A 21,952-nucleotide genomic window follows, 5' to 3' on the forward strand; every position below is an offset into this window, starting at 1 on the left:
AATTGTTTCTTTGCACCACGGCTGGCGCACGAGTGGCACAAGTGCCTTTTTGACACGCGGCGCTTGTGCCTTTTCTGAGCTGGATTCCATGAATCGGGGCCTAGATAGTGTCCCTACTTTGCAATCTAATAAAGAAGGTGTTGCCTTGGGTTGTGCGGATACACCTCCCTAGGAGGAATCACCAACGGTCTCAGGGAATAGTAGCCCTGTCTTGGAGGGAGAGAGGGGCATCCCACGTGTAGAAGTAAGATTACGCATAACTTGGATTTAAGGATTCTGTTGCTAAATACGAGGTCCTTAGTAAAACATGCTGTTGAGGTAGCTACCATTATTGACGACTAAACAATCGATTTGTGTGCCATTACTGAAACCTGGGGTCATAGTGCAGCTGGTCCATCTCTGAATGTAGCCATTCCAGAAGGCTATTGCATGTTACGACAGGATTGAAGGGTCGGAAGAGGGGAGGGGGTCACGCTGATTTATAGATCTTCACTTACTATTTGGGAAATGAGCGGCCAATTCTTGGATGGGATCAATTCCAAATATATTAAAATAGGACTCACCGCTGAATCCACTATTAATGTTCTTTTGATTTATAGGCCTCCTTCTGTGGTCGAGGACTTTGTCACATCCCTTTCTAACTACCTCTCCTTTTTATAAAACCTAACACTAGCTTCCTTTTATTGGGACATTTTGCTCTTCTGGTTGGGACAGGAGAAGACTATTAAGTCTCTGATTTGGATATGGCCCTGCCAAATCTGGGCTTTCAACAAAAGATCCATGTACCCACCCATTGTGTGGGGCATACTTTAGATTGGGTATCCACTCTTATGGTCATTTCAAGGGATATTCGACTGTAGCCCTGCCCTTGGTCAGATCATTATTTTGTGCACTTCACAGTACAGGCGAAATTTCCTAGAAAAATGAAAGGCGGAAAGACGCAAGGATTTCTTGCTAGAAACCTTAAGAATCTAACAAGTGACCGTATTGAACCCCTGCTGAGCCCAGGTATGACTAATTTCTCTTATATAAAATCCCCTGATGAGGTGTCGAAGATTCTCTCCTCTAATATGGATGATATCACACATACGCTGGCTGCATTAATACAGAGAATGTGCAATGAAGTGCAAATAAATAATTCCTGGTTCTCCCCGGAAATAAAAAAACATAAAGCTTCTCCACAAACATTTTTACGAGTGGAAACACAAACCCACCCCTGTAACTCTGGTAGCCTACAAAGGCGCAGCCAAAGTATACAGGCTAGCAATAGCTGACGCTAAAAAAACTCCTTCAATACTAGAGTACAGAATGCAGAGTCAGATGCAAAAGAGCTTTTTAAAATGAGCAAGAAATTACGTACACTTCCGACTCGGGCCTGCTAGTGAAGGATGCGGCCTGGTGCTCGGAGATTCAGGAAGCCATGCAGTGTAAACTGAATGGTATTAAGGTAGACATTGCCAGACAAAAAGAGAGCCAAACTATAGTATCAGGAGAAGTATTGAATGGGGATTTTGATAGATGCCCGCAGGGACGTCATTTAGGGGTCATCTGATATCTCCCTTGCGACCTCTATAAAAATAATTAAAAAAAATAAATCTTATTTTTATTTTTTCGTAATGCAAGCTTCTGGGCTGTGGACTGCACCATGTGGCTCTTTACTTCTGGAGTGGCTGGCATTCTTGTTCAGGCCCCTTTAAAAAAGAAGAAAAATAAGAACAGGAGTGCCACAAGTCTAACACTTTCAGCCCTGACCCTAAATAAGAAAGAATAGGAATACGAAATAATGTGTCTTTCTGGAATTCTATACAATAATTGCTAGACTCTTTGAAGGTTTATTTCAGGCACACTTCAGGGGGTGAATCACTGATTTAGTCTGTTCTTAAATGCCTCAACTCAGCCTTTTATCCTTCTGAGGTCGATAAATGAGTACCAACACAGGTTGGGTGTGTTGGGTATTTTGTGTAGATTTGGGGCCTGGCGGTATTTTCTTACCACCGAAAACAAAATAATTTAGCAACAATCACTCCTTGTATTCAGATTGGGTTTGGTATTATAGTGGTATATACATTTAGTTGGTATGCGTGGTTGGTGGTATTTTTGGCAAGCATAATTCCTTTGTTTTATTTGTGGCCCCAATTTCCAGAACCCCTTATTTTTGTTTAGATTGTTCATGTGATCACTAGAGAGACCTCAGGCCTACATTTCAGAAACACCACATTTTCATATGGAGTGCCACATAGGGCTGTTCCCACTGATTTATCTACAACAGCGAGCTACATGTGGTATTATCATCAATTTATATACATTAGTGAACTATATCCAGAAGCCTCTCTTCCTGCTGACTCATGTACCTCCAGCAGACTATTTCATTATGTTCCATTGAGAAATCACACGCACACATACATATATATATATATATATATACACTGAGTGGAACCACGCACACAGTTATTTATAATTGCTCATAACATTACTTTATCTGCATAGAAACCTGACACTTTAAACATCATTCCCTCTATGGTCTTTTTTGACACCAAGTGAAATAGAAGCAAAAATACTCTTAGGCAGACTGTGTGTTATCACAATTTCATTTTAAAATGATACTTTATCATTGGTGAGACAATCCTCTCTGAAATAATAACATGAGAAATACAAAATGCAGGAACACTTCGAATTTCATTTCATATTTGCACAAGAGAGAGAAAAATTACATCGTTTGTTTGGCTTCAGCTGGCACCATTAAAATGTGTCATTTAAACGCAGTGAAAAGCTATCGCTACGCTGCCTGTCTAAAATAGGTCTCATGCACATACACACCACCCCCTCACTCTGCAAGATAATTACTGGTAAATTGTAGCTTATTCAGCACACAAACTCTACGGGCTGGTCTGGTCGCTTTCTTGAAATGGCTCAAGGCTTTCCTTCTAATCACCCCAGCAAGGACGTGCATTTCTGATGTGCAGTCTCTCAAGCCGGGGCTTATTGACTGGAATCTCCAGTCTTGTGCAGCAGTGCACTGGGACCTGCTTCTCAATCAGGAAACTCCCCAGCCACTCCAGCCAAGTCCTCCCTCGAGCTGTCCGAGCTGTCCACTAACTCTCTCTTTCCCCAAGATTCTACAGGAAGCCTCTGTTACAGCCCATAAGGTGACGTGCACCCAATAAAAATCCATCATGTCGTCTCCTCCTTCTTTACACAATGGCTTACTTTTACAGCAAGCAACTGTAACAAAACTGATTTCCTGCTTATTCGAGTTTTTGCTTCCTGCAAATACTGTGGACAGAGCACAGAGAGAAGCAAAAAAAAAATCTGCACACAGTCTAAAATGAGTTTCAGCCTGCCTCATTTTGCACTGGAGAACACATTATATTATTAAGAAGTTAGAATCATGTTAGTACTGTTAGTTATATTAGTTTATTAATCCTCAAATGTGTCTCTTGCAACATAGGCATTTCAGATGAGAAAAAAAAATGGTGTGCATTTTGAATGTAAAAAAAAATGTGTGCTTTTAAATGAGAAAATGGTTTGTTTTTGACCTGTGTAGCCTGTCTTCATTTACATGTCCATATGTTGCACTAGCAACACATGGATTGCTGTACACATTATAGCAATATAGTAAACCCATGCAGTGGCGTTGCACTTCAAAAACATGCTATACATTGATCCTGTGAAGTGGCGCTGCACTCCAAAAACACGCTAAATAATCCTAAAGGTGATATTGGGTGTACATTGTTTCTATATAAAGCGCTTAAGCATAAGTGCTTTATAATAACGCATCATTATCATTTGGTCATGGACGTCTGCTTGCATTCACAGTAATTTGGTAATATGGGCCTATACACACTGATCTTAACGATACAAATGGCGATCCATTCTTGTATGAAATGTACATCATATTATAGTGATATCGTAACCATATTTTTCATAGTGTACAATGCTATGTGACTTCCTGTTTTTTCAACGGGTGAAAGGACGTGTTCTATCGCTTCCTGCGATTTCACTTCGGCGTGGGGTCAAATTACATCACTTCCTGTTATGTCATCAGGGGTCAAGGGTCATGTGATGTCACTTCCGCTACCCCATGTATTTTGGTGAAATGACGTCCCTGGATGCCCATCTATTCCTCGATTTTAGCTTCTCTGCCATAACGGTCACTGAATTGGCTACTGCAGTGAAGCAGTTAAAAGCCACTAAGTGTAAGGGGCATCCCTGCTCGGCTGTTATTATCAAAACCTGCTCACCCATTCTGCTTTATGCCATTTGGAAATTTGTGAATACATCCTTTGTTGATAGCTTGGTGCCCCAGGAATTAAAGAAGGCATGGATAACAGCCATCCTTAAAAAACCTGGGCTGCCCGTGGACATGCCGCTTTACTACAGGTCTATTACCAACACCCAATTCCTGCTTAAAATTTGGGATCGGTTAGCGTATATCCAAATGGGGGACCACCTTAACAAATTCCCCATCCTCAACAACCATCAATCTTGATTTAGGCAGTGATTTGGTACAGAGACTGCGCTGCTCGAACTCAAGGCCAGGCTCCTGGAACGCATGGACAAAATAAATGCATCCATGTTGAAGCTGCTAGACTTGGCATCGGCATTCGCCCTGGTGGACCACATCATCATGGTCAGCAGGTTGAGGGACGTTGCTAACTTTTCGTTGGCAGCAGCTCAGTGGATAGCATTGTTCCTAAGTAATCGGAACAGTAGAGTTTTCTACGAGGAGGCAGAGGCTTCACCAATAACCCTGAAATATGGTGTTCCGCATGGATCATGTATCTCGCCATGCCTGTATAACATCTTTACTGCACCCTTCTTTGCCCTTTTGGAGCAAGAGGGGTGGTGTTTACAAACTATGCCGATGATACGCATTGCGTCATCCCCATTTCTGGGATACATGAAACCGATGAAACACAGCTGAATAGGATTTACACCCTCAAAGAGAGTTGGACGGTTCAAAACAATTTGGCTCTGAATAGAAATAAGACAGAGCTTCTGATTGTCGGAACCCCTAGTATGATACAGAAACTGGGTCGGGTTTATGAGAGTTTTCACCTTGGGGAATCAAAAATACTCCCTCAAAAGAAGGTTAATACATTGGGTGTCATATTAGACCAACATCTTGATATGAAGGTGGACGTCTGGAGGCTGGTGTCAGCTTCTGACTACCATCTTAAGCTTCTGGCCCACCTTTGACCTTTTATCACCCAAACTAATCCGGAGACCATTGCAAGAGCAATTGTAGGTGCCAAGATAGGCTACTTCTGTAGCCTGTTGATTGGTATCGACAAAGCATATTCTAACAGGCTTCAGGTGATTCAGAATGGCGCAGTGCATGTGGTCATGGGACTCGCCCGCAGAGACCATGTCTCAGCAGCTAGACAGGCTTTGCATTGTGGAATCAAGGCTCCTGTTCAGCCTTTTGGTTATCACACATAAATGTAGAGAGGGTAACATGCCTGTCTACCTGCAGGATCTTCTAATAGAAAAAACTCAGAGGAGAACACTCAAATCGAGTAATCTAGAGCAGCTTACGCTTCCCAGGTGCAGGACCATGAAGGTCTCAAAGGGGGCCTTTCATAATACAGCCCCAAAGGCATGGAATAGCTAGCCTTTGGAATTTAGTTGCCTAAAGTCGACGGAACGTTTTAAGAAGAAACTGAAAACTCTTCTGTTTGTGTGCATCTGTATTTACGATCTCCATGACCCGTTTGTGGCTCACCTGTTTTTTTTGTTTTGGTCTGTCTTCTATGTTTGTCGCGCCCTAAAGCCTACGGGTCCATGGTCTGCGCAATATAAATACCTAAAGTAAAGTAAAGCAGGCTGGGAGCTGTATTAATAAAAAGAACACAGTGGAAGAACAGTAATGGCTCTTGGTAAAGAATGCAGATATTTTAATAGACAAAGGCTTGTTTATTGGGAATGTATTTAGCAGTTAAGGATTACAAGGAGAAACAAGGCAGGTATGGAACAATTATAGAGCATGTTATGGATTACTATTATGCATGATGAATTGGTTCATTAGATGGAGTAGAGAGAAGTGGAATTTGGAGATATGAAAAGAGAAGCCATTTTGCATGAGATTGGGGAAAAATAGAGATAATTAGGTTAGAGTTCCTGTCACTATATGGTTATGAATGGGGGGGGGGGGGGGTTTGACATACACACACACATACACACATGCACACATGCATCACACACTCAATCCTGTGGAATCACAGGCAATCAATAGATCACAGGATCAGTTCACATAAAAACAAATTTAGCTAGTCAGAGAAGGCATTCAATACTGCAATGAGAACACACACACACATATAGGCTGACTTCTCCTCACATTAGGAACACCACTTAGAAACATTATATCCTGCTGAAACGCAATATAAGAGAACATAGAGTGCATATCATTGTTGCAATATGATTGGAGCACTATTTACAAAAACAAGAGAGAGAAGGGATTATGTTGTAAAAAAAAAAAAAAAATATATATATATATATATATAAAGAGTAACGTGATTGTTGGGGATTATATATGGAAGAGAGATATGGATACCTTTAATTTACAGGCCCAAGAAGAGACAGGAAGGGTGCACACTATACAACTTCATAAAAGAGCGGTAATGATTCCTACTGTCAGGGCCAGGTAGAAGAGTATGCATCAAACTCCCAGAAGGGGTAATAAAAAGAGAAGAGAATACATCCACTAAGGCAGTGAAGGAAACATGTACATAAGGGGAAAAATAAAAGTGCACATATGTAAGGGATTACATATGTCAAGTATAAGAGTTTGTGTTGTGTTTAGACTAATTAATATAAGATAATATTAAACAGTTAAAACTAAAGTGCTAAAGTAAGAAGTTCCAAACCAAAAGATTGACGTAAATCCATGGCGTGAAATTAAAAAGAAAAGAAAGAAAGAAAGAAAACTAAGAAAGAGAAAGAAAGAAAGAAAGAAGAAAGAAAGAAAGAAAAAAAGAAAGAAAGAAAGAAAGAAAGAAAAAAAAAATAACTTTAATAAAAATGAATATTAAAGCAACAAAAACTTGAGTTGATTGAAGGTGTAAATAAAGGAACAAAAATAACATAGTGACATAAGGTTGATGGAGGAAGGTGTGAATAAAATATTTTGATTTTCAAACAATGAGCAGCAATGGATGGTGCCTGTTTAAATTGATCAGTGCAGTATACAATTAATGAAAGGCCAAGAAAGTATGGACAGCCAAGATTGATCTGACAATATGAGAGAACTTCTAGCAGAGCTTCACAAAAGAACATATGAGAGTAAGTAACAAAAACATTATTTATGTTCATTTAAAAATGTTGATTTATGTATTACAGATGAAAACCTTGTCATTCATGGAGCGTGGGAGGAATGTTTATGTGGCCTTAGCGGAGTAGAGTGATATGATGGGAAGAAACATTATGAAAAGGGTAAGTACCAAAGGACAAGTAGAGAAAGAAAAGGTAAGTACCTGTGGACACAGCAAGTGTATGGATAATCTCATTGATCAATATTAGGAGAAAGAAGGCCCAGGTGAGTACAGAAAAAGGTAGTAAGGGATACAGTCTTTTTAAATAGATAGCATTTTTCCCAAGAAAGGTGTAAACAGGTGTGAGCATGGAATAGTACATATAGGCAAGTGTGGCCATATCTAAAGAAGACAATGAAGAAGACTTTTGGATAAAAGGTAGAGTAACCTTTTTGTAACCATGGCAATAAAGAATATTAAATATGTGTACCTGGTTAATACATGAAACTATACAGATAAGCAAAACATTGTATGCCTATATGCCACATGTACACAGGGATGTCATCTGGGGGCCACAGTTGCAACCCCTAGGTACTCCCTTGCAACCCCAACTCTTTCTTTCTTTGTGCTATTTTTTTGCACAAAATAAAGTGGGTTCTCCTGGTGTAGAGTGCCCTCCTGCAGCGCTGGGGGCCCCGCAACACCAAGTCTGCTAGATACCCAGCCCAGACCTCACCCATCAGGGAGAAGGCTGGGCCGGGGAGGCACTCAGTAGGGGCTGGAGCTGACCATGGCATGTGGCACATGTCACATGCCACGTTCAGCTCTAACCCCTTCTCCCTTGGCTTCCTTGCAGCTCACATACAGGAACCAGGAAGCTCTCACAGCTTCCTAGTTCCTGTGTGTGAGCAGCATGGATCAGCCGAGGGGGCCCGCAAGGACGGACCGAAGCTGCAAGAAAAATGTAAGAAGGCTTTTTTTTGGTAATATGATGTGTGAATATATGTGTTTTGGTTGTGTGAAGTGCGTGTCAGATGTATCTATGTGAATGGTGGGTGAATGAGAAGTGATGTGATGTGTGTTATTGACTGTTCTGGGTGGGTGGGCGGATGTGTGCCTGTTTAGAGAATGCAATGAGTGGATGGAAGAGAAGGTGTGAGTGACTGGTGGGTTAATGAGAAGTGATGTGATGTGTGTTTTTGAATGCTCTGGGTGGGCGGGTGTGATCCTGTGTAGAGAATGCAATGAGTGGATGTAAGAGAAGTTGTGAGTGACTGGCGGGTGAAAGAGAAGTGATGTGATGTGTGTTTTTGAATGTTCTGGGTGGAGGAGTGTGAGCCTGTGTAGAGAATGCAATGAGTGGATGTGAGAGAATGTGCGTGCGATTGACTGGTGCCCGAGTATGAATTTGATGGTGTGTTTTTGAATTTTCTGGGTGGGTAGGCGGCCGGGTGTGTGCCTGTGTAGAAAATGCAATGGGTGGAGGTAAGAAAAGGTGAATGATTGAGTGACTGCTGGGTGAATGAGTATGAATGTGATGGTGTTTTCTTCAATGTTCTGGGTGGGTGTGTGCCTGTATATAGAATGTAATGAGTGCATGTAAGAGAAGGTGTGCGTGAGTGACTGGTGGGTGAATGAGCATAAATGTGGTAGTGTGTGTTTGAATGTTCTGGGTGGGGTTTGGTGTGTGCCTGTGTGGTGAATCCAGTGTGAGAGTGCGTAAGGAGATGTATGGGTTAGTGACCGGTGGGCGTAAGGGCATGCATGTGTGTGTATGGCCCTGTGAGACTGGGGATCCCTGCAGCATGTTTGCCACATCCTTAATTGACTTTACATGTTTTACTGACATTTGTGGGCAAAGGCAAGTTCAGATGTGCCATTCCCTGGCCTTTTGGTGCGGTCAGTCTAGCCATTGCTTACTGTGGCATGACATTTATTACTCGGCATCTTTAAACAAGCAAGCATGATAAGTAGTGTTAACTCGCTAGACTGAGTTTTTTGGTGTAGCGACCTGCATATTCTTCACTGTAGCGTGATTTTTTATTAACTGAGCATCTATGATGAATCAAGCAAGATTTGTTTTTTTATGGGTCTAGACTGGCTTACATTGGAAGCAGTTTGGACAGGTTTTCCTATTGTGACATGTCCCTTTCAATGGCCAAACCAAGAGGGGTATTGGAGTACTGGCATATTGGCAGAGCCAGTTTTGTGCCCAGTGCTAGTAATGATACTACAGAAAAACATATTAAAGTGATCATAAGTATGGTTTTATATGGGAATAGTAGCATATGTTGGTGGAGCCAGCATGGAAATGTATGGACACAGCCAGTAAACACATGTTTTTTATACTGGCATATATTGCAAGGACCAGCATAATAATGCATCGGGAAATGCCCTTTGCACTTTTGGTGACTTGCATCTATTGCACTTTTTTCATGATTTACCCTTCACCCTACAAAAGCAATTGTTGGCCATTTCCCCACATTGTTGGCCTTTTACCCACATTTTCCCCAGAAAGTGTGCTGTGTAATGCATCATTTTAACCCATTATTGAAGACATTTACTCTGTGGAGGGAGAAGAAGAATCCCCCCGGGAACCTCCCAACCCATTTTCGTTAGTTCAGGCTCTCTCGCTGTGCTCAGTCGCTATCACATACTTGTAGCAAATATTTACACCCTCCAAAAAAACAACTCACCTGCCACCCCTGGTGGCTGGTATATTTGTGGACCAGGCACCGTCCCCTTCTCTCTATGTTACGTTAAAGATTTAAGCATTGATTGAAAAACATATTTACTTCTTTCACTTGCAGTAGTACATGCCCTGCAGGGGCATCATCATCATGGACATTGCGCACATGGTGGTCCGGACTGGCCCAGGGTGTGGCGTGCTGCGTTTGTTTATTTTTTGTTTGTTTGTTTATTTATTTATTGTGCGCACCGGACCGTGGGGTAGCAGAGCGCATGAGGCAAGGAGATTTACAGCTTAGTTACAGAGGTTACAGATTGTAGAACATGAAAGAAAACAAGATATTCTAGGCTCCACAGGGTGAGACAAGTACAATTGCAGATGATACGCAGCCAAGCAGTCAACTAATGACTAGTGTTTACATAGTAGCAGGTCAGTCTGTATCAGGTGCAATACATGTGGAGGTAAGTGGGGGGAATGTCGGTTATATGGCATATTCGGTGAGCCATTTTATAGTGTTTATTCTGAATTTGTTGAACGTTTGGTCAGATCTAAGTGCCTGCGGTAGGGAGTTCCACAATATAGCTGCCTTGAATGGGAAGCTGGATCCTCCGATTGTAGTTAGTTTAAATCTGGGCACTAAAAGGGAGTTGGGGCTGACTGTTCTTGTGAGTCTAGTAGGATTTCTTCTGGTAAATAGTTCTGTAAGGTAATGGGGGGCTTTGTTATTTAAGCATTTATGGATAAGGGATGCAGTTTTAAGGTTGATTTTTTCTTGGGTGGAGAGCCATTTGTATTTACGTCTTATTTCAAAGATATGTGCTCTTCTAGGGATACTTAGGGCTGCTCTAAGTGCATTGTTTTGGAGCACTTGTATTCTGTTGATTGTTTGGTTGTCCCTATGTAGAGGGAGTTGCAATAGTCTAGTTTTGATAAGATGAGGGCTCTGGCTAGGATAAGACAGCTATCATCTGACAAGAATTGTTTCCCGGCTCATATTAATTTGCATGTATAGGCCGTGGCTGAGGCCAGTGAATTCACCTGTAGGGTAAAGGATAGAGTCGAGTGAAGGTAGAAACCTAGAGTTTTTACTTCTCTAGCGACCTTAATAGTGTTCCCATCGATAATAAATGCAGAGTAATTTCGGTTGAGTTTAGAGATGCGGGCAGCAGTGCCCAGGATGATGAGCTCTGTTTTGTCATCGTTCAAGCAGAGGCTGTGGTTGGCCATCCATGCTTGAACGATACTATAGACTCTGTTCACCAAAGCCAGATCTTCCACATAATCACCGGTAAGTGGTAGGAGAATCTGGGTATCGTCTGCGTAGTTGGTGTAGGTGATACCCAGATTGTCAAGATCGTCAAAGAGTGGCTTGGTGATATGGTGTTGGCGAGATGCAAGATCCCTGGGGCACTCCGCAGGTGATGGGTATCGGGTCTGCTGCCGCTGAAGGGGAGAACACCATCATGGTCCTGTCGCTAAAGAATGATTGTATCCAGACTATAGCCTCCCCTGAGAAGTGGGCCGCAGAGTCCAGGTCATTACATAGGACTGCATGGTCCACCAGGTCAAAGGCGGCTGAGAGGTCTAGTAGGAGGAGGAGAGCTACTTTACCCTCGTCTCTGAGTAAATCTATTTGGGCCTTCAAGTCAATAAGGGAAGTCTCTGTGCCATGTAGGGGTCGGAAACCGGATTGGCGGACGCTAAGGAGATGGTTCACCTCAAGGAAGTTCTGAATTTGGGTGTAGGCTACCTTGTCTGGTATTTTTAATAAGAAAGGCACCGTGGTGATGGGCCTGTAATTTGTGGGAAAGTTAGGGTCCAGTGTTTGTTTTTTCAATAGGGGGAGTACCCAGGATTCCTTTAGGTTGCGTGGAATGGTGCCTGTGGTAAAGGAGGCATTGATAAGTTTTGTGATAAAGGGGGCTAGATCTCTAGCAGCGTCCTTAATCAATTTTGCTGGGCATTGGTCGCCTTTGCAATTAGATGGTTTAAGAGTCAGAATAGTTTTCTCTACCTCGATCACTGAGACCTTAGAGAAACTGAATTGGGTAAATTCTCTGGGTTTAGGTATAGAAGTTTTGTCCAAGGGAGTTTGGGTTTGGGCTGGTAATGAGGCTTTCTTTAGGGCAATTTTGGTTTGGAGGTTGGATACTTTATTGGTAAGAGCCATCTGTATGTCTGTGCACCAGGTTTTATCTTTGATAGTCATCCTGTGCAACGATAGGAGTTTCCAGTTCTTTTAGGATGGAGAAGAGCTCCTTCATACTGGAATTGACTTGGGTAATAATGTTATTGTACGTTTATTGTTTGGCCAAGATGATGTCCTTTTTGTATTGCGTAGAGATGTTTATTAGATTGTTTTTTTTTTCAGCAGTCGGGTGTAAGTTCCATATCGTTTCGCATTTTCTTTTCTGTAGTCTTAGGTTTTTTAGGTGGGGTGTAAACCAGGCGTTTAGGTGCTTTTTTGGTTTACTGTTCCCGAGTTTAAGCAGAGCAACGCTGTCAAGAGCAATGGTCATAGCATTATTGAAGTCCTCCACTAGAAGGTCTGGGTCAGCATATTCTGGTAAAGAGTTAAGTTTGGGTAGGATATGGGGCAGGATATTATCTGCTGTGATATTTTTCTTGTTTCTGGTTAAAGTGGGTACGGCGGGGGAGGTGTTAGAGCTGCGGGTCTTTTAGTATTGATAGTAAATGAGATTAGATGGTGGTCCGTCCATATTTGTGGCACAATGGCTATTATGGAGGGGTTACATTTGCGACTGGCGATCCAATCGAGAGTTCTCACTTTGGTATGGGTGGGCGTATTCACCTTCTGCGTGAAACCTAGTTCTGATAGGGTGTTGGCTACGGCAGTGGCCTGGTGATCATTCATATCATTGTAACCTAGGTTAAAGTCTCCTAACACTAAAGTTTGTGAGGAGTTTTTTAGCTTCTCAGAAATAACAGTAGTGATATCTTCATTGAAGGAACCGATAGGGCCTGGGGGTCTGTAGAGGAGATGGATATTTAATGTTTGAGAGTTGGCAGTGGGTAGTTTGATCGAGAAAAACTCACAGGATTTAAGGTTGGGTGTGGATGTGATTCTCATGGAAAGATTGGTTTTGGCGATAATTGCTATTCCTCGACCGCGTGCGTCTGGTCTGTCAGCTCTGAGGATCGTATAATTGTCTGGGACTGTTAGTGTAAGTGCCGGAACTGCTGCTTCGTGGAGCCATGATTCAGTAATGACGATGAAGTCAAGGTCATTTTCCCGCATAACGACCGCTATGTCTGTCGCATGAGCGACTAGTGATTTGACATTGATTAAAGCAGCTTTTAGTTCAGGTTCTGGCGGTACTATAGGAGGCAGGTTAGCAGTAGGCTTATTTCTTTTAGGATGAGGTTTATGGCTGGGAAGGATGGTAGTTTCCAGAGGGGGAAGTGGTTTCGGATGAAGGTGCTCCAGATTAATGTTATATTTATTAATGGGTTTGAATATTTTGGGTAGTCGAGCCCGAAGTCTATGGTTCCTCTGTGCTAGGTTGCAAGGGGTTTTGGAGCAGGCATGTATGTGGGTTTCTGGGCCCTCTAGGGGCTGGGGAGTTAGCATGGTGATATAGGCAGTAGTAATGAGTATAAGTATCAGATTAGAGAATGATACTCGGAGGACTAGGTTTGGCAGGTAAGAGTACACAGTGTTACTCCTAGTTGAGCTAAGGCCTGTTATTCCTGCAATAATCGAGTATTAGCCTTGGCAGGGTAGGCTAGGTATTAGGGAGAGTAAGCTAGTTGCAACAGTTAGGTACTGGGCAAAGTAGGCTGAGAACAGCCATCAAATAATAAGCAAAATAGGCTTAGTGTAGTAGGTGAAATAGGCTAAGTGCAGCAGTCAAATACTGGGCTAAATGCAGCAATCATATACTGGGCTAAATGCAGCAATCAAATACTGGGCTGAATGCAGCAATCAAATACTAGGCTAAATGCAGAAATCAAATACTGGGCTGAATGCAGCAATCAAATACTAGGCTAAATGCAGCAAACAAATACTAGGCTAAATGCAGCAATCAAATACTGGGCTAATGCATCAATCAAATACTAGGCTAAATGCAGCAAACAAATACTAGGCTAAATGCAGCAATCAAATACTAGGCTAAATGCAGCAATCAAATACTAGGCTAAATGCAGCAATCAAATACTAGGCTAAATGCAGCAATCAAGTACTGGGCTAAATGCAGCAATCAAATACTGGGCTAAATGCAGCAATCAGATACTGGGCTAAATGCAGCAATCAAATACTGGGCTAATGCAGCAATCAAATACTAGGCTAAATGCAGCAAACACATACTAGGCTAAATGCAGCAATCAAATACTAGGCTAAATGCAGCAAACAAATACTAGGCTAAATGCAGCAATCAAATACTGGGCTAAATGCAGCAATCAAATACTAGGCTAAATGCAGCAATTAGATACTGGGATAAATGCAGCAATCAAATACTGGGATAAATAAAGCAATTAGGGGTATGAGTGTGCTAATGGGGAGTGACTTTGACCCTTCAGTGCCAGAGGATTATCAGCATGGGCAGTTAGTGGTGGGGCGGCAGATATGCTGGACTAGCATTCAGTGTGGACAAGGCACATGGGAGCAGGGCATCCTGGACACAGTACAGGAGGGTTGGGTGCAGCAGGTTGAGTGTTGCATAGTGCATGTGGTCATACAATTGCTGAATAATATGCAAACATTACGCACATTTGCACGTTGAGGTCAGTCTGAAGTGACGGCAGGCCCGAGCACAAGAGCAAGAAGTGGTCAGGCCGAAACTGGGCGCAATTAAAGATAAATTGCAGCACGGGAGTATCAGATGCAAGCATAGATCGAGACAAGGAGAGGCCATGCAGGGCCGAAATAATACATTTAGTGCAGATGATACCGGTCTGCCTGCGACACAGCAATAGCTAGTAGTGTTATATGTATTCAGATGGGCGGGCCCGGCAGAAAGCAGTAAGTCGGTGACAAGGCTCTACGTTGCCAGTGCAGCGTAGGGTAATAGTTAATCGGTCGTACTGGTTTGCAGTTACTAGGCGGATAGTTCTAGCGGGGCTTCCTTAGCCAGGAGTGCCTCGAGCATGTTTGTGCGGCATAACATGAATAGGTCAGTAGGTTAGAATGGGGGAGAGCCGTGAGCAGCTGTAGAGTAAGCGCAATGTGGGGAAAGTTACCTTGGTGGTGAAGCGGTGCTAGGCCAGGGGGACTGGCAGACGGCAGAAACAGGCTGAAAACAGGCGTTGGCCTTATTTAGGCGGGCCCTGATGCGGGAGGGCCGGCTCTCGCCATCCGGCGATGACGAGTTGCGGAAGTAGGCAAGCTAGGCCAATCACGGGCCATGCTGGTAGAAGGAGGTTGCTAGGCACCCATAGCAACAATGCGGGCGTCCATTTCGAACAGCTGTGGCTGGCTGGGACTCGTGCGTGGTAATGGCAGAGCACTCACCACAGGAGTCGGGGCCTCAGGGGAGGTTGGAACTTTCTTGTCGGTGGCATCCTGTTGTTGGGTTATGGCGCTGCTGGCGAAGGTGTGGCAACAGTGCGAGAGGGATCACACAAAGGATCCGATGTAGGCAGCGATCAGAGCTTTGTGTGCTTTGTTAAGGAGCTTGCGGGGGCCCCCACAGCGTGGGTCGCAAGGGAACTGCCAAACTTTGTGCTACCTCATTGGGCACCACTGGGTTTGACAAAGAGGTAGTGTGCAGTGCGCACCTTAAAGTCTGTCAGTGAGTCCCCGGGTGAGAAACAACTTGTGGGTTTTTTCGATTTTAAATAACTGTGCTGCTATGAATTTATGTGTGCAGCAATGATATCACATTAAATGGTGTGTTTTTTTTTAAAGTCCTCTGGCAACAGTATTACGCTTAGATAATAAAAACTATGGGGGGTCTTGGGTATATTGAAAGAACCTTTGCCTGGTATTATATACCAGCAAAGATAACATTATCAGGTACACTCCCCTCTGTGCATGCAGACCAGTCTAATAGATTTCTTCTATTGTAGTGGTAGCTGAATCATATATAGATTTATAACCAAGGAATTTTGTTGATACCAAATCCTAGTCAATGATTTAATTTTCAGGCCTTGCTTGTGCAGCATTTTTCTCCTGGTTAAACAGCAGCGCACGCCTCCCAGGTCAGTGCTATTTTGGCTTGTTTAACACAACAACGCCACAGATAAGATGTACTTCTGTGTCCATTGATCTATAGATGTTTCATACACTAGCTGTAGCCTGTGTAACAGATTTCGGTTACCCTGTTCGAAATACTGCATTATGCATGTTTTACATATAGACCCCATGTTGAATCTGGAAAATGGCATTCCCCAAATGTGTAATCGTGGACTGAAATGAGAGCACCTGCAAACACGGGTGCTAGATCCATCTAAAAATCTGAAGGTTGTTTGCCATCACTTCATGCGATGTCACATGGGGGTGTGGTCAAATTACATAACTTCCAGTGATGTCATCAGAGGGGTCAAGGGTCGTGTGATGTCACTTCTGCTACCCCTTGCATTTTGGTGAAATGGCGTCCCTGCATTTGCATGCACTTAATAGGATCAGTGCCTATTTCCAATTCCATGGGTAGGTAAGATAAGTGTAGGAAGGGTGACAAAAAGTCTTAATTATGTCTTAACAGTATAAATACAGCAAAGAATGAAGAGACTGCGGTCCCACGCCATCAAGACTACTCATGTTGTCTGTGTTGTCTTTTATTATTTTTATCATAAAGAAGGAGATAATGGAGTGTGATCCCATGAAAAGGTGGGGCAAGTGAAACTAAAACAACTTATGTATGCCCTTTTTGGTCTCATGTCATAGACACACCCAGGTAGCAGCATATATAACATAGGTGACACTAAGATATGCATGAAAGGGAGAAAGAAGCAGCCAGTTGTATTATATTAATAAAAAAAGAGGAAATTTAGTAGCAATTGTTTTAGGAGGTAGGAGTGCTTTAAGGAAGGGGACACAGTTTTAGGAGTAAGTACTGATGACAAAGATGTGCTTATTTTTCTTGAAACTGACCCAGGTTTTATATTACAGATGGACGGGCAGTACATGCACCCCAGGTGATCAAAGGCAACCTATCCTGTGAGCAAGTAGAAAAGCCCTTGTTGTCATAAAATGGTTTTTGAGGGACCCACCAGATGCCCAGTTGCGATTAAAACTGAACGACGACTATCTTTATGATACTCTCCATCCTTGTGTTCCCCAGAACAATCTAATGCCCCCAACTGACTATTTTATTCAAATCAGAAGATTGAGGGGGTTTGAGTGCTCTGTGGTCACAAAACCGTGTCTCATGAAAGAATGGCCTATGAATTAAGGGGCCCTTGAACTTGCTGCAAAGCAGCCTTTAGGGCACTTGGAAACAATTAAGTGTGGACTAAATTGAGAAAGTCCTTGCACTTGGAATACGGAAAACAAAGAATCGGGTGGAAGATGTGCAGATAGAAGAAAATTAAGATGAAGATGGACAGGAATTGCATAGGAGATGGCAGGGACCAAGGAAGTATTGTGGGTGGGAGGAAGAAGAGAAACAAGATATATATATATACATATATGTGTATATATATATATATATATATATATATGAATAAAAGTGTTGCAAATAGAAGGAACAGTTAAAAAAAATGGGCTGGTGGGTTCCCTCAAGGGATAGCAAATGTTGTTCCAATGATATCTCCCAATACTCGTGATGGCCGAAATCACTTGCTGTGCTTGTTATTTTAACATTTCATTTGGTAAAAGGGGTGAGAACCAGATGGGAGCAAGCAAAGTTACTGCCTGGGTATACGTGCATACAAGGATTAAAAGAGGGCAAACAAATGTTTTGACAGAAAAGGGATACTTATATATCTTAGATTAGGAGAAAACAATATGGTTGGAAACACTATTGTTTTTTTTGGAAATGTCTTTTATGATACCTCCCATGTTGAGATAGAGCATTGCATTGAGGGGGGTGACTAAGATAGTGATGCATAGGTACACTGCATATGGGGGAGGATGGACACTGGGTACAAGGTTATTTATGCATTTATTTATTTTGACATTTATATAGCGCGCAATACCCTGGGGTATTTAGGCGCTGTTTGCTTAAGAAAACGGTTACAGTAAGTGCTTGAACAAGGTAGGTTACATGAAACTACGTTATCTGAATACAATTAATGCAGACACTACATACTAGGATGCCCCACCACTAGTTACAGGAGGCGGCATCAAGCATGTGATACATAAGAAACAAACAGTACACTACTACATGCTGGCACTCCTCACCTCTTGTAGTGGGGATTATAACTAACATGCATCATAAGACATAGTAGGTAATGCAAATACAAACTAGGAACCCTACCTCTTGTTACGGAAGCTATCACTAACATGCATCATAAGACATAGTAGGTGAAGTAAATACATACTAGGAAGCCAAACCTCTTGTTACAGGGGCTATCAAACGTGCATCTCACAACAATGGGAAAGTTTCAATTCACTGGGCAACATTAGAGGAGCCATACCCCATGTTGCTGGGCTGCTGCACACACAATGCAAAAGAGTCAATTGTGCTCATTGAGGAAATTTGGATGCTAGGCATGGGCACACATGGATATGAACACAACAGTGAGCAGCTCAGTACAAACATGAGGTAATACTCATGAAAATGAATGCTAAAACACGTCCTGATAGCGGACATGGAGCAGACAGGGGCCTTGTTGTGGTCCTTAGGTGTTTTCGCCAGCTCCCGCCTCCCGGTTGCAGTAATTGGCTTAAGAGCAATGAGCAACCAATGGGAGGGGAGCAGGGCCAGCAAAGGCAGCTGGAAAGATGGCGAAAATCTGAGCAGTCATGTTGGAAGGCAAAAGTAAATGAGGCTGGGTGGTGGGGTTGACGAGACGTGGCACAAAAGGCAGAAAAGGTGGATGCACAGCAAATAATAGCTCATACAGGGTGATCCATCAACGTGCACAGCAATTTTAAAAGCATTTCTTATTTTTGCAAAAAATTGCTGCGCTGCCTGTACTTTGCACACAACCACCAGGCTTACCCCAGTAATTATGCAGATGTTGCTGCAAGCCAGGTAGGGCAGATGGAGATACCCCAGTGTCTTCAATCATAATGAAAATGAAGGAGAAATGGAGAGGAAGGGTGTCAGGGCCTCGTTGTGGGCCTTAGGTGTTCTGTCTGGCTCCCGCCTCCCGGTTGCAGTGATTGGCTTAAGAGCCATGAGCAACCAATGGGAGGGGAGCAGGGCCAGCCAAGACAGCTGGAAAGATGGCGAAAATCTGAGCGACCATGCTGGAAGGCCAAAGTCAATGAGGCTGGGTGGTGGGGTTGCCAAGAAGTGGGGTTGCCCACAAGGCAGAAATGGTGGATGCACAGCAAATACTAGCTCATCCAGGGTGATCCATTAACTTGTGCAGCAATTTTAAAAGGATTTCTTATTTTTTGCTGTGCTGCATGTGCTTTGCACACAACCACCAGGCTTACCCCAGTAATATGTAGATGTTTCTGCAAGCCAGGTATGGTGTGTGGCGAGCCAACAGCGTTGTCGATCGTCATGAGGATGAAGGTTGGGTAGTGGTAGAACATTGAATACTGGTCGAATATCAACCAGAGGGGGGAAATCTATATGGTGTGCCAACCCCTCCTCCCTCAACTGAATATAGATAACATGATAGACAGATCTAATAGTTCACTCTCTTGTCCGTCATTGTAGAAATCAGGATTACATTGCCTTTATTAAAAGTGCACAAAGCACTGCACACATTTGGGTTGGGGTTGCACAGGAAATGAAGGGTGCTTTAAAATGTCACACACACAACATAAGTGTATAAGGATATATTATGAATAAATGATACAAAGTGAGGGATGCGTAATTAAATAAACAATATAGCTCCCTGAAGAAAAGGACAGTGTCAGACAAAAATATATTTAAAAAAATGGTTTCTAGTCCTAAGCCAGGTGGGGAGGAGTATAACCCATGTCAAGAGTTTTCAGACAAGCAAGAGAGACTGCTGCATTTGGAAACAGTTTTTGTCTGCATCTCGCAGTGAGATCATGAGGTTTGTTTAGGTTACAAATTAAATTGGCAAGGAAAGCAAAAGGCCAGGCACTTAATAGAAGCTTAGATACATTTATCTGTGTTCTCATGGAAGAGGGTACAATGTGTGTCATAGATACTATTTTGAGATACCAGCTGTATTATTTTGGCTCCATAAAATTCGATTATATATTTTCTAACGGTGTAAAGCACTTAACTAACTCGGCATAACCTCAGTAACCATATAAGGACCAGACACTGATGCGTGGAGATGTTCTTGGCAGGAGTTGAGCACTGTCATAGTTGGGTCCAGCCAAGTCTAATATAGTCACATCAGCTGTGTGCGTCAGAGACAATTGTGGATGACAGATATGCTAATGTAAAACTGTTCTACTTGTGATAACATTTATCCAATGATACTGAAGGAATGTTTTCTCTCTGACTACATTGGCCTATCCAAGTATACCATTTGGCAAGGCCTTAATTAGCATACAAGTGTTACATAATCTCAGAAAGGCTATAAAAATGTGTTTGAGGCAAAAATGCTTTTGAGCTTGTCCTGTCATTAAAGACATGTTGAGGCTCCCAAACATCTGATTTTTCATGTCTGTGCCTGAAGGATGAGAATTCATAGATGCCAGATGGAATTGGGAGAAGGACCCCCTGTTCACACATACACATATGAAACCAGTCCATGTATATTTCTGTTCTCTGAGTTTATTCACATTATAGCCAGTACTAATAAGTCCTCCAGAATACCAATGAATGCATTTTACAATAGCATTTCCTCCCCTATCAATTTACTCTGCAGTATGAGACTGCTTGCGTTTTGAGTGCCAGCTGAATGTTTGCATTCCATGATACTCCTTGTTGCCAAATTTGCAAGAGTTCACAAATGTTTTGCATTCCCCCTGGCCCCACCCCCGCTCAAATGCTTTCTGATCAGAGGTTTTGTTGTGTTAAAGAGCAGCACTACATTATAATGATGCTACTATCAAATGCAGGAAATTACTAACACATGCACGTGTATGTGTATCACCTTGGCAATCTCCATATGCTAGTTTGTATCCAATTAAGATACATAAACATGTGACCGAGACTCTGAAACAGCTTTATAGGATTCATTTTCATTGATCTTCAGTCATGCTTCAAATTGACCAGCCAGCAGGTGATGGTGTCTGCTCTTTCCGCATTTGTATTGTAGATTTTTTTCAAAATTCTATAAACAAAGAATAAAAAAATGTCAATTGTCTTTCAATGTGATGGATATTAAGCTCAGTATGTAAAACATTTTTTTTTACAATTAAGAGGGTGAGAGAACACCTAGGGCCCAATATACAAAAATGTTCTCAATGGGACTTTCCCATTTTGAAGCATTTTTTGTAGATCAGACCCCTTTTATCCATAATAGAATTGCATAAAATTAATACTGGCAATCAATTGTATCACAAGCTAAATAATATATTATATTAGCTCCTCCTCAACACCTAGGACATCACTTCGTCCCTCGTGCCACCTGACTGTCAAGATGCCGTCTGCCCCTCTCCTCCTCGCCACCGATACAACTGTACCTCTCCTCTGTGCCCCTGTGTATCCTACCCCCGCTGTATATCTGTTCTGCTGTTACTACTGAAAAGTGCTCTGTTATGCATTATACTGTTGTATACCTCTGTAAAGGGCTCCATTGCTCCTTGAAGCTAGGTCCGTGCTCAATAAATACCATAATAAAAATAATAATATAATAATATAATGTTTATTGAAAGTCCTCATGATTTTCTAGATTACTTTAAGCAGAGGGAGAATAGATTGGGGGTAGATGTCTCCTGACTCAGCCATCTTGGCATAATCACGTGCTGAAAGTTACATGGGCAGAGAAAACAGTGGCTTCTTAATGTAACTTAAGTCAGTTTGTAGCTATGTAAGAACAACGCATTTTATGGTCGAACGATTGA

The 21,952-nt window shown here is 42.4% G+C and overlaps 1 protein-coding gene across 6 annotated transcripts in view; it reads right to left on the minus strand.

The window, feature by feature from the left end:
• Window positions 1-20,697: 20,697 nt before the first annotated feature.
• Window positions 20,698-21,952, minus strand: part of LOC138566370 (inter-alpha-trypsin inhibitor heavy chain H4-like) — a 1,003,937-nt gene continuing 1,002,682 nt past the window's right edge. For all 6 annotated transcript variants that reach the window (XR_011301923.1, XM_069643539.1, XM_069643537.1 and 3 more), the window contains one exon: window positions 20,698-21,219. Coding sequence is in view for 5 of the 6 variants with exons in the window: in XM_069643539.1 (XP_069499640.1) it covers window positions 21,138-21,219 (82 nt within the window). In the remaining variant the exon portion in view is untranslated. The remainder of the gene's footprint in view (window positions 21,220-21,952) is intronic.

The sequence above is a fragment of the Ambystoma mexicanum genome, chromosome 2p (genome assembly GCF_040938575.1).
Source record: "Ambystoma mexicanum isolate Mex_15411 chromosome 2p, UKY_AmexF1_1, whole genome shotgun sequence".
Lineage (NCBI taxonomy): Eukaryota > Metazoa > Chordata > Amphibia > Caudata > Ambystomatidae > Ambystoma > Ambystoma mexicanum.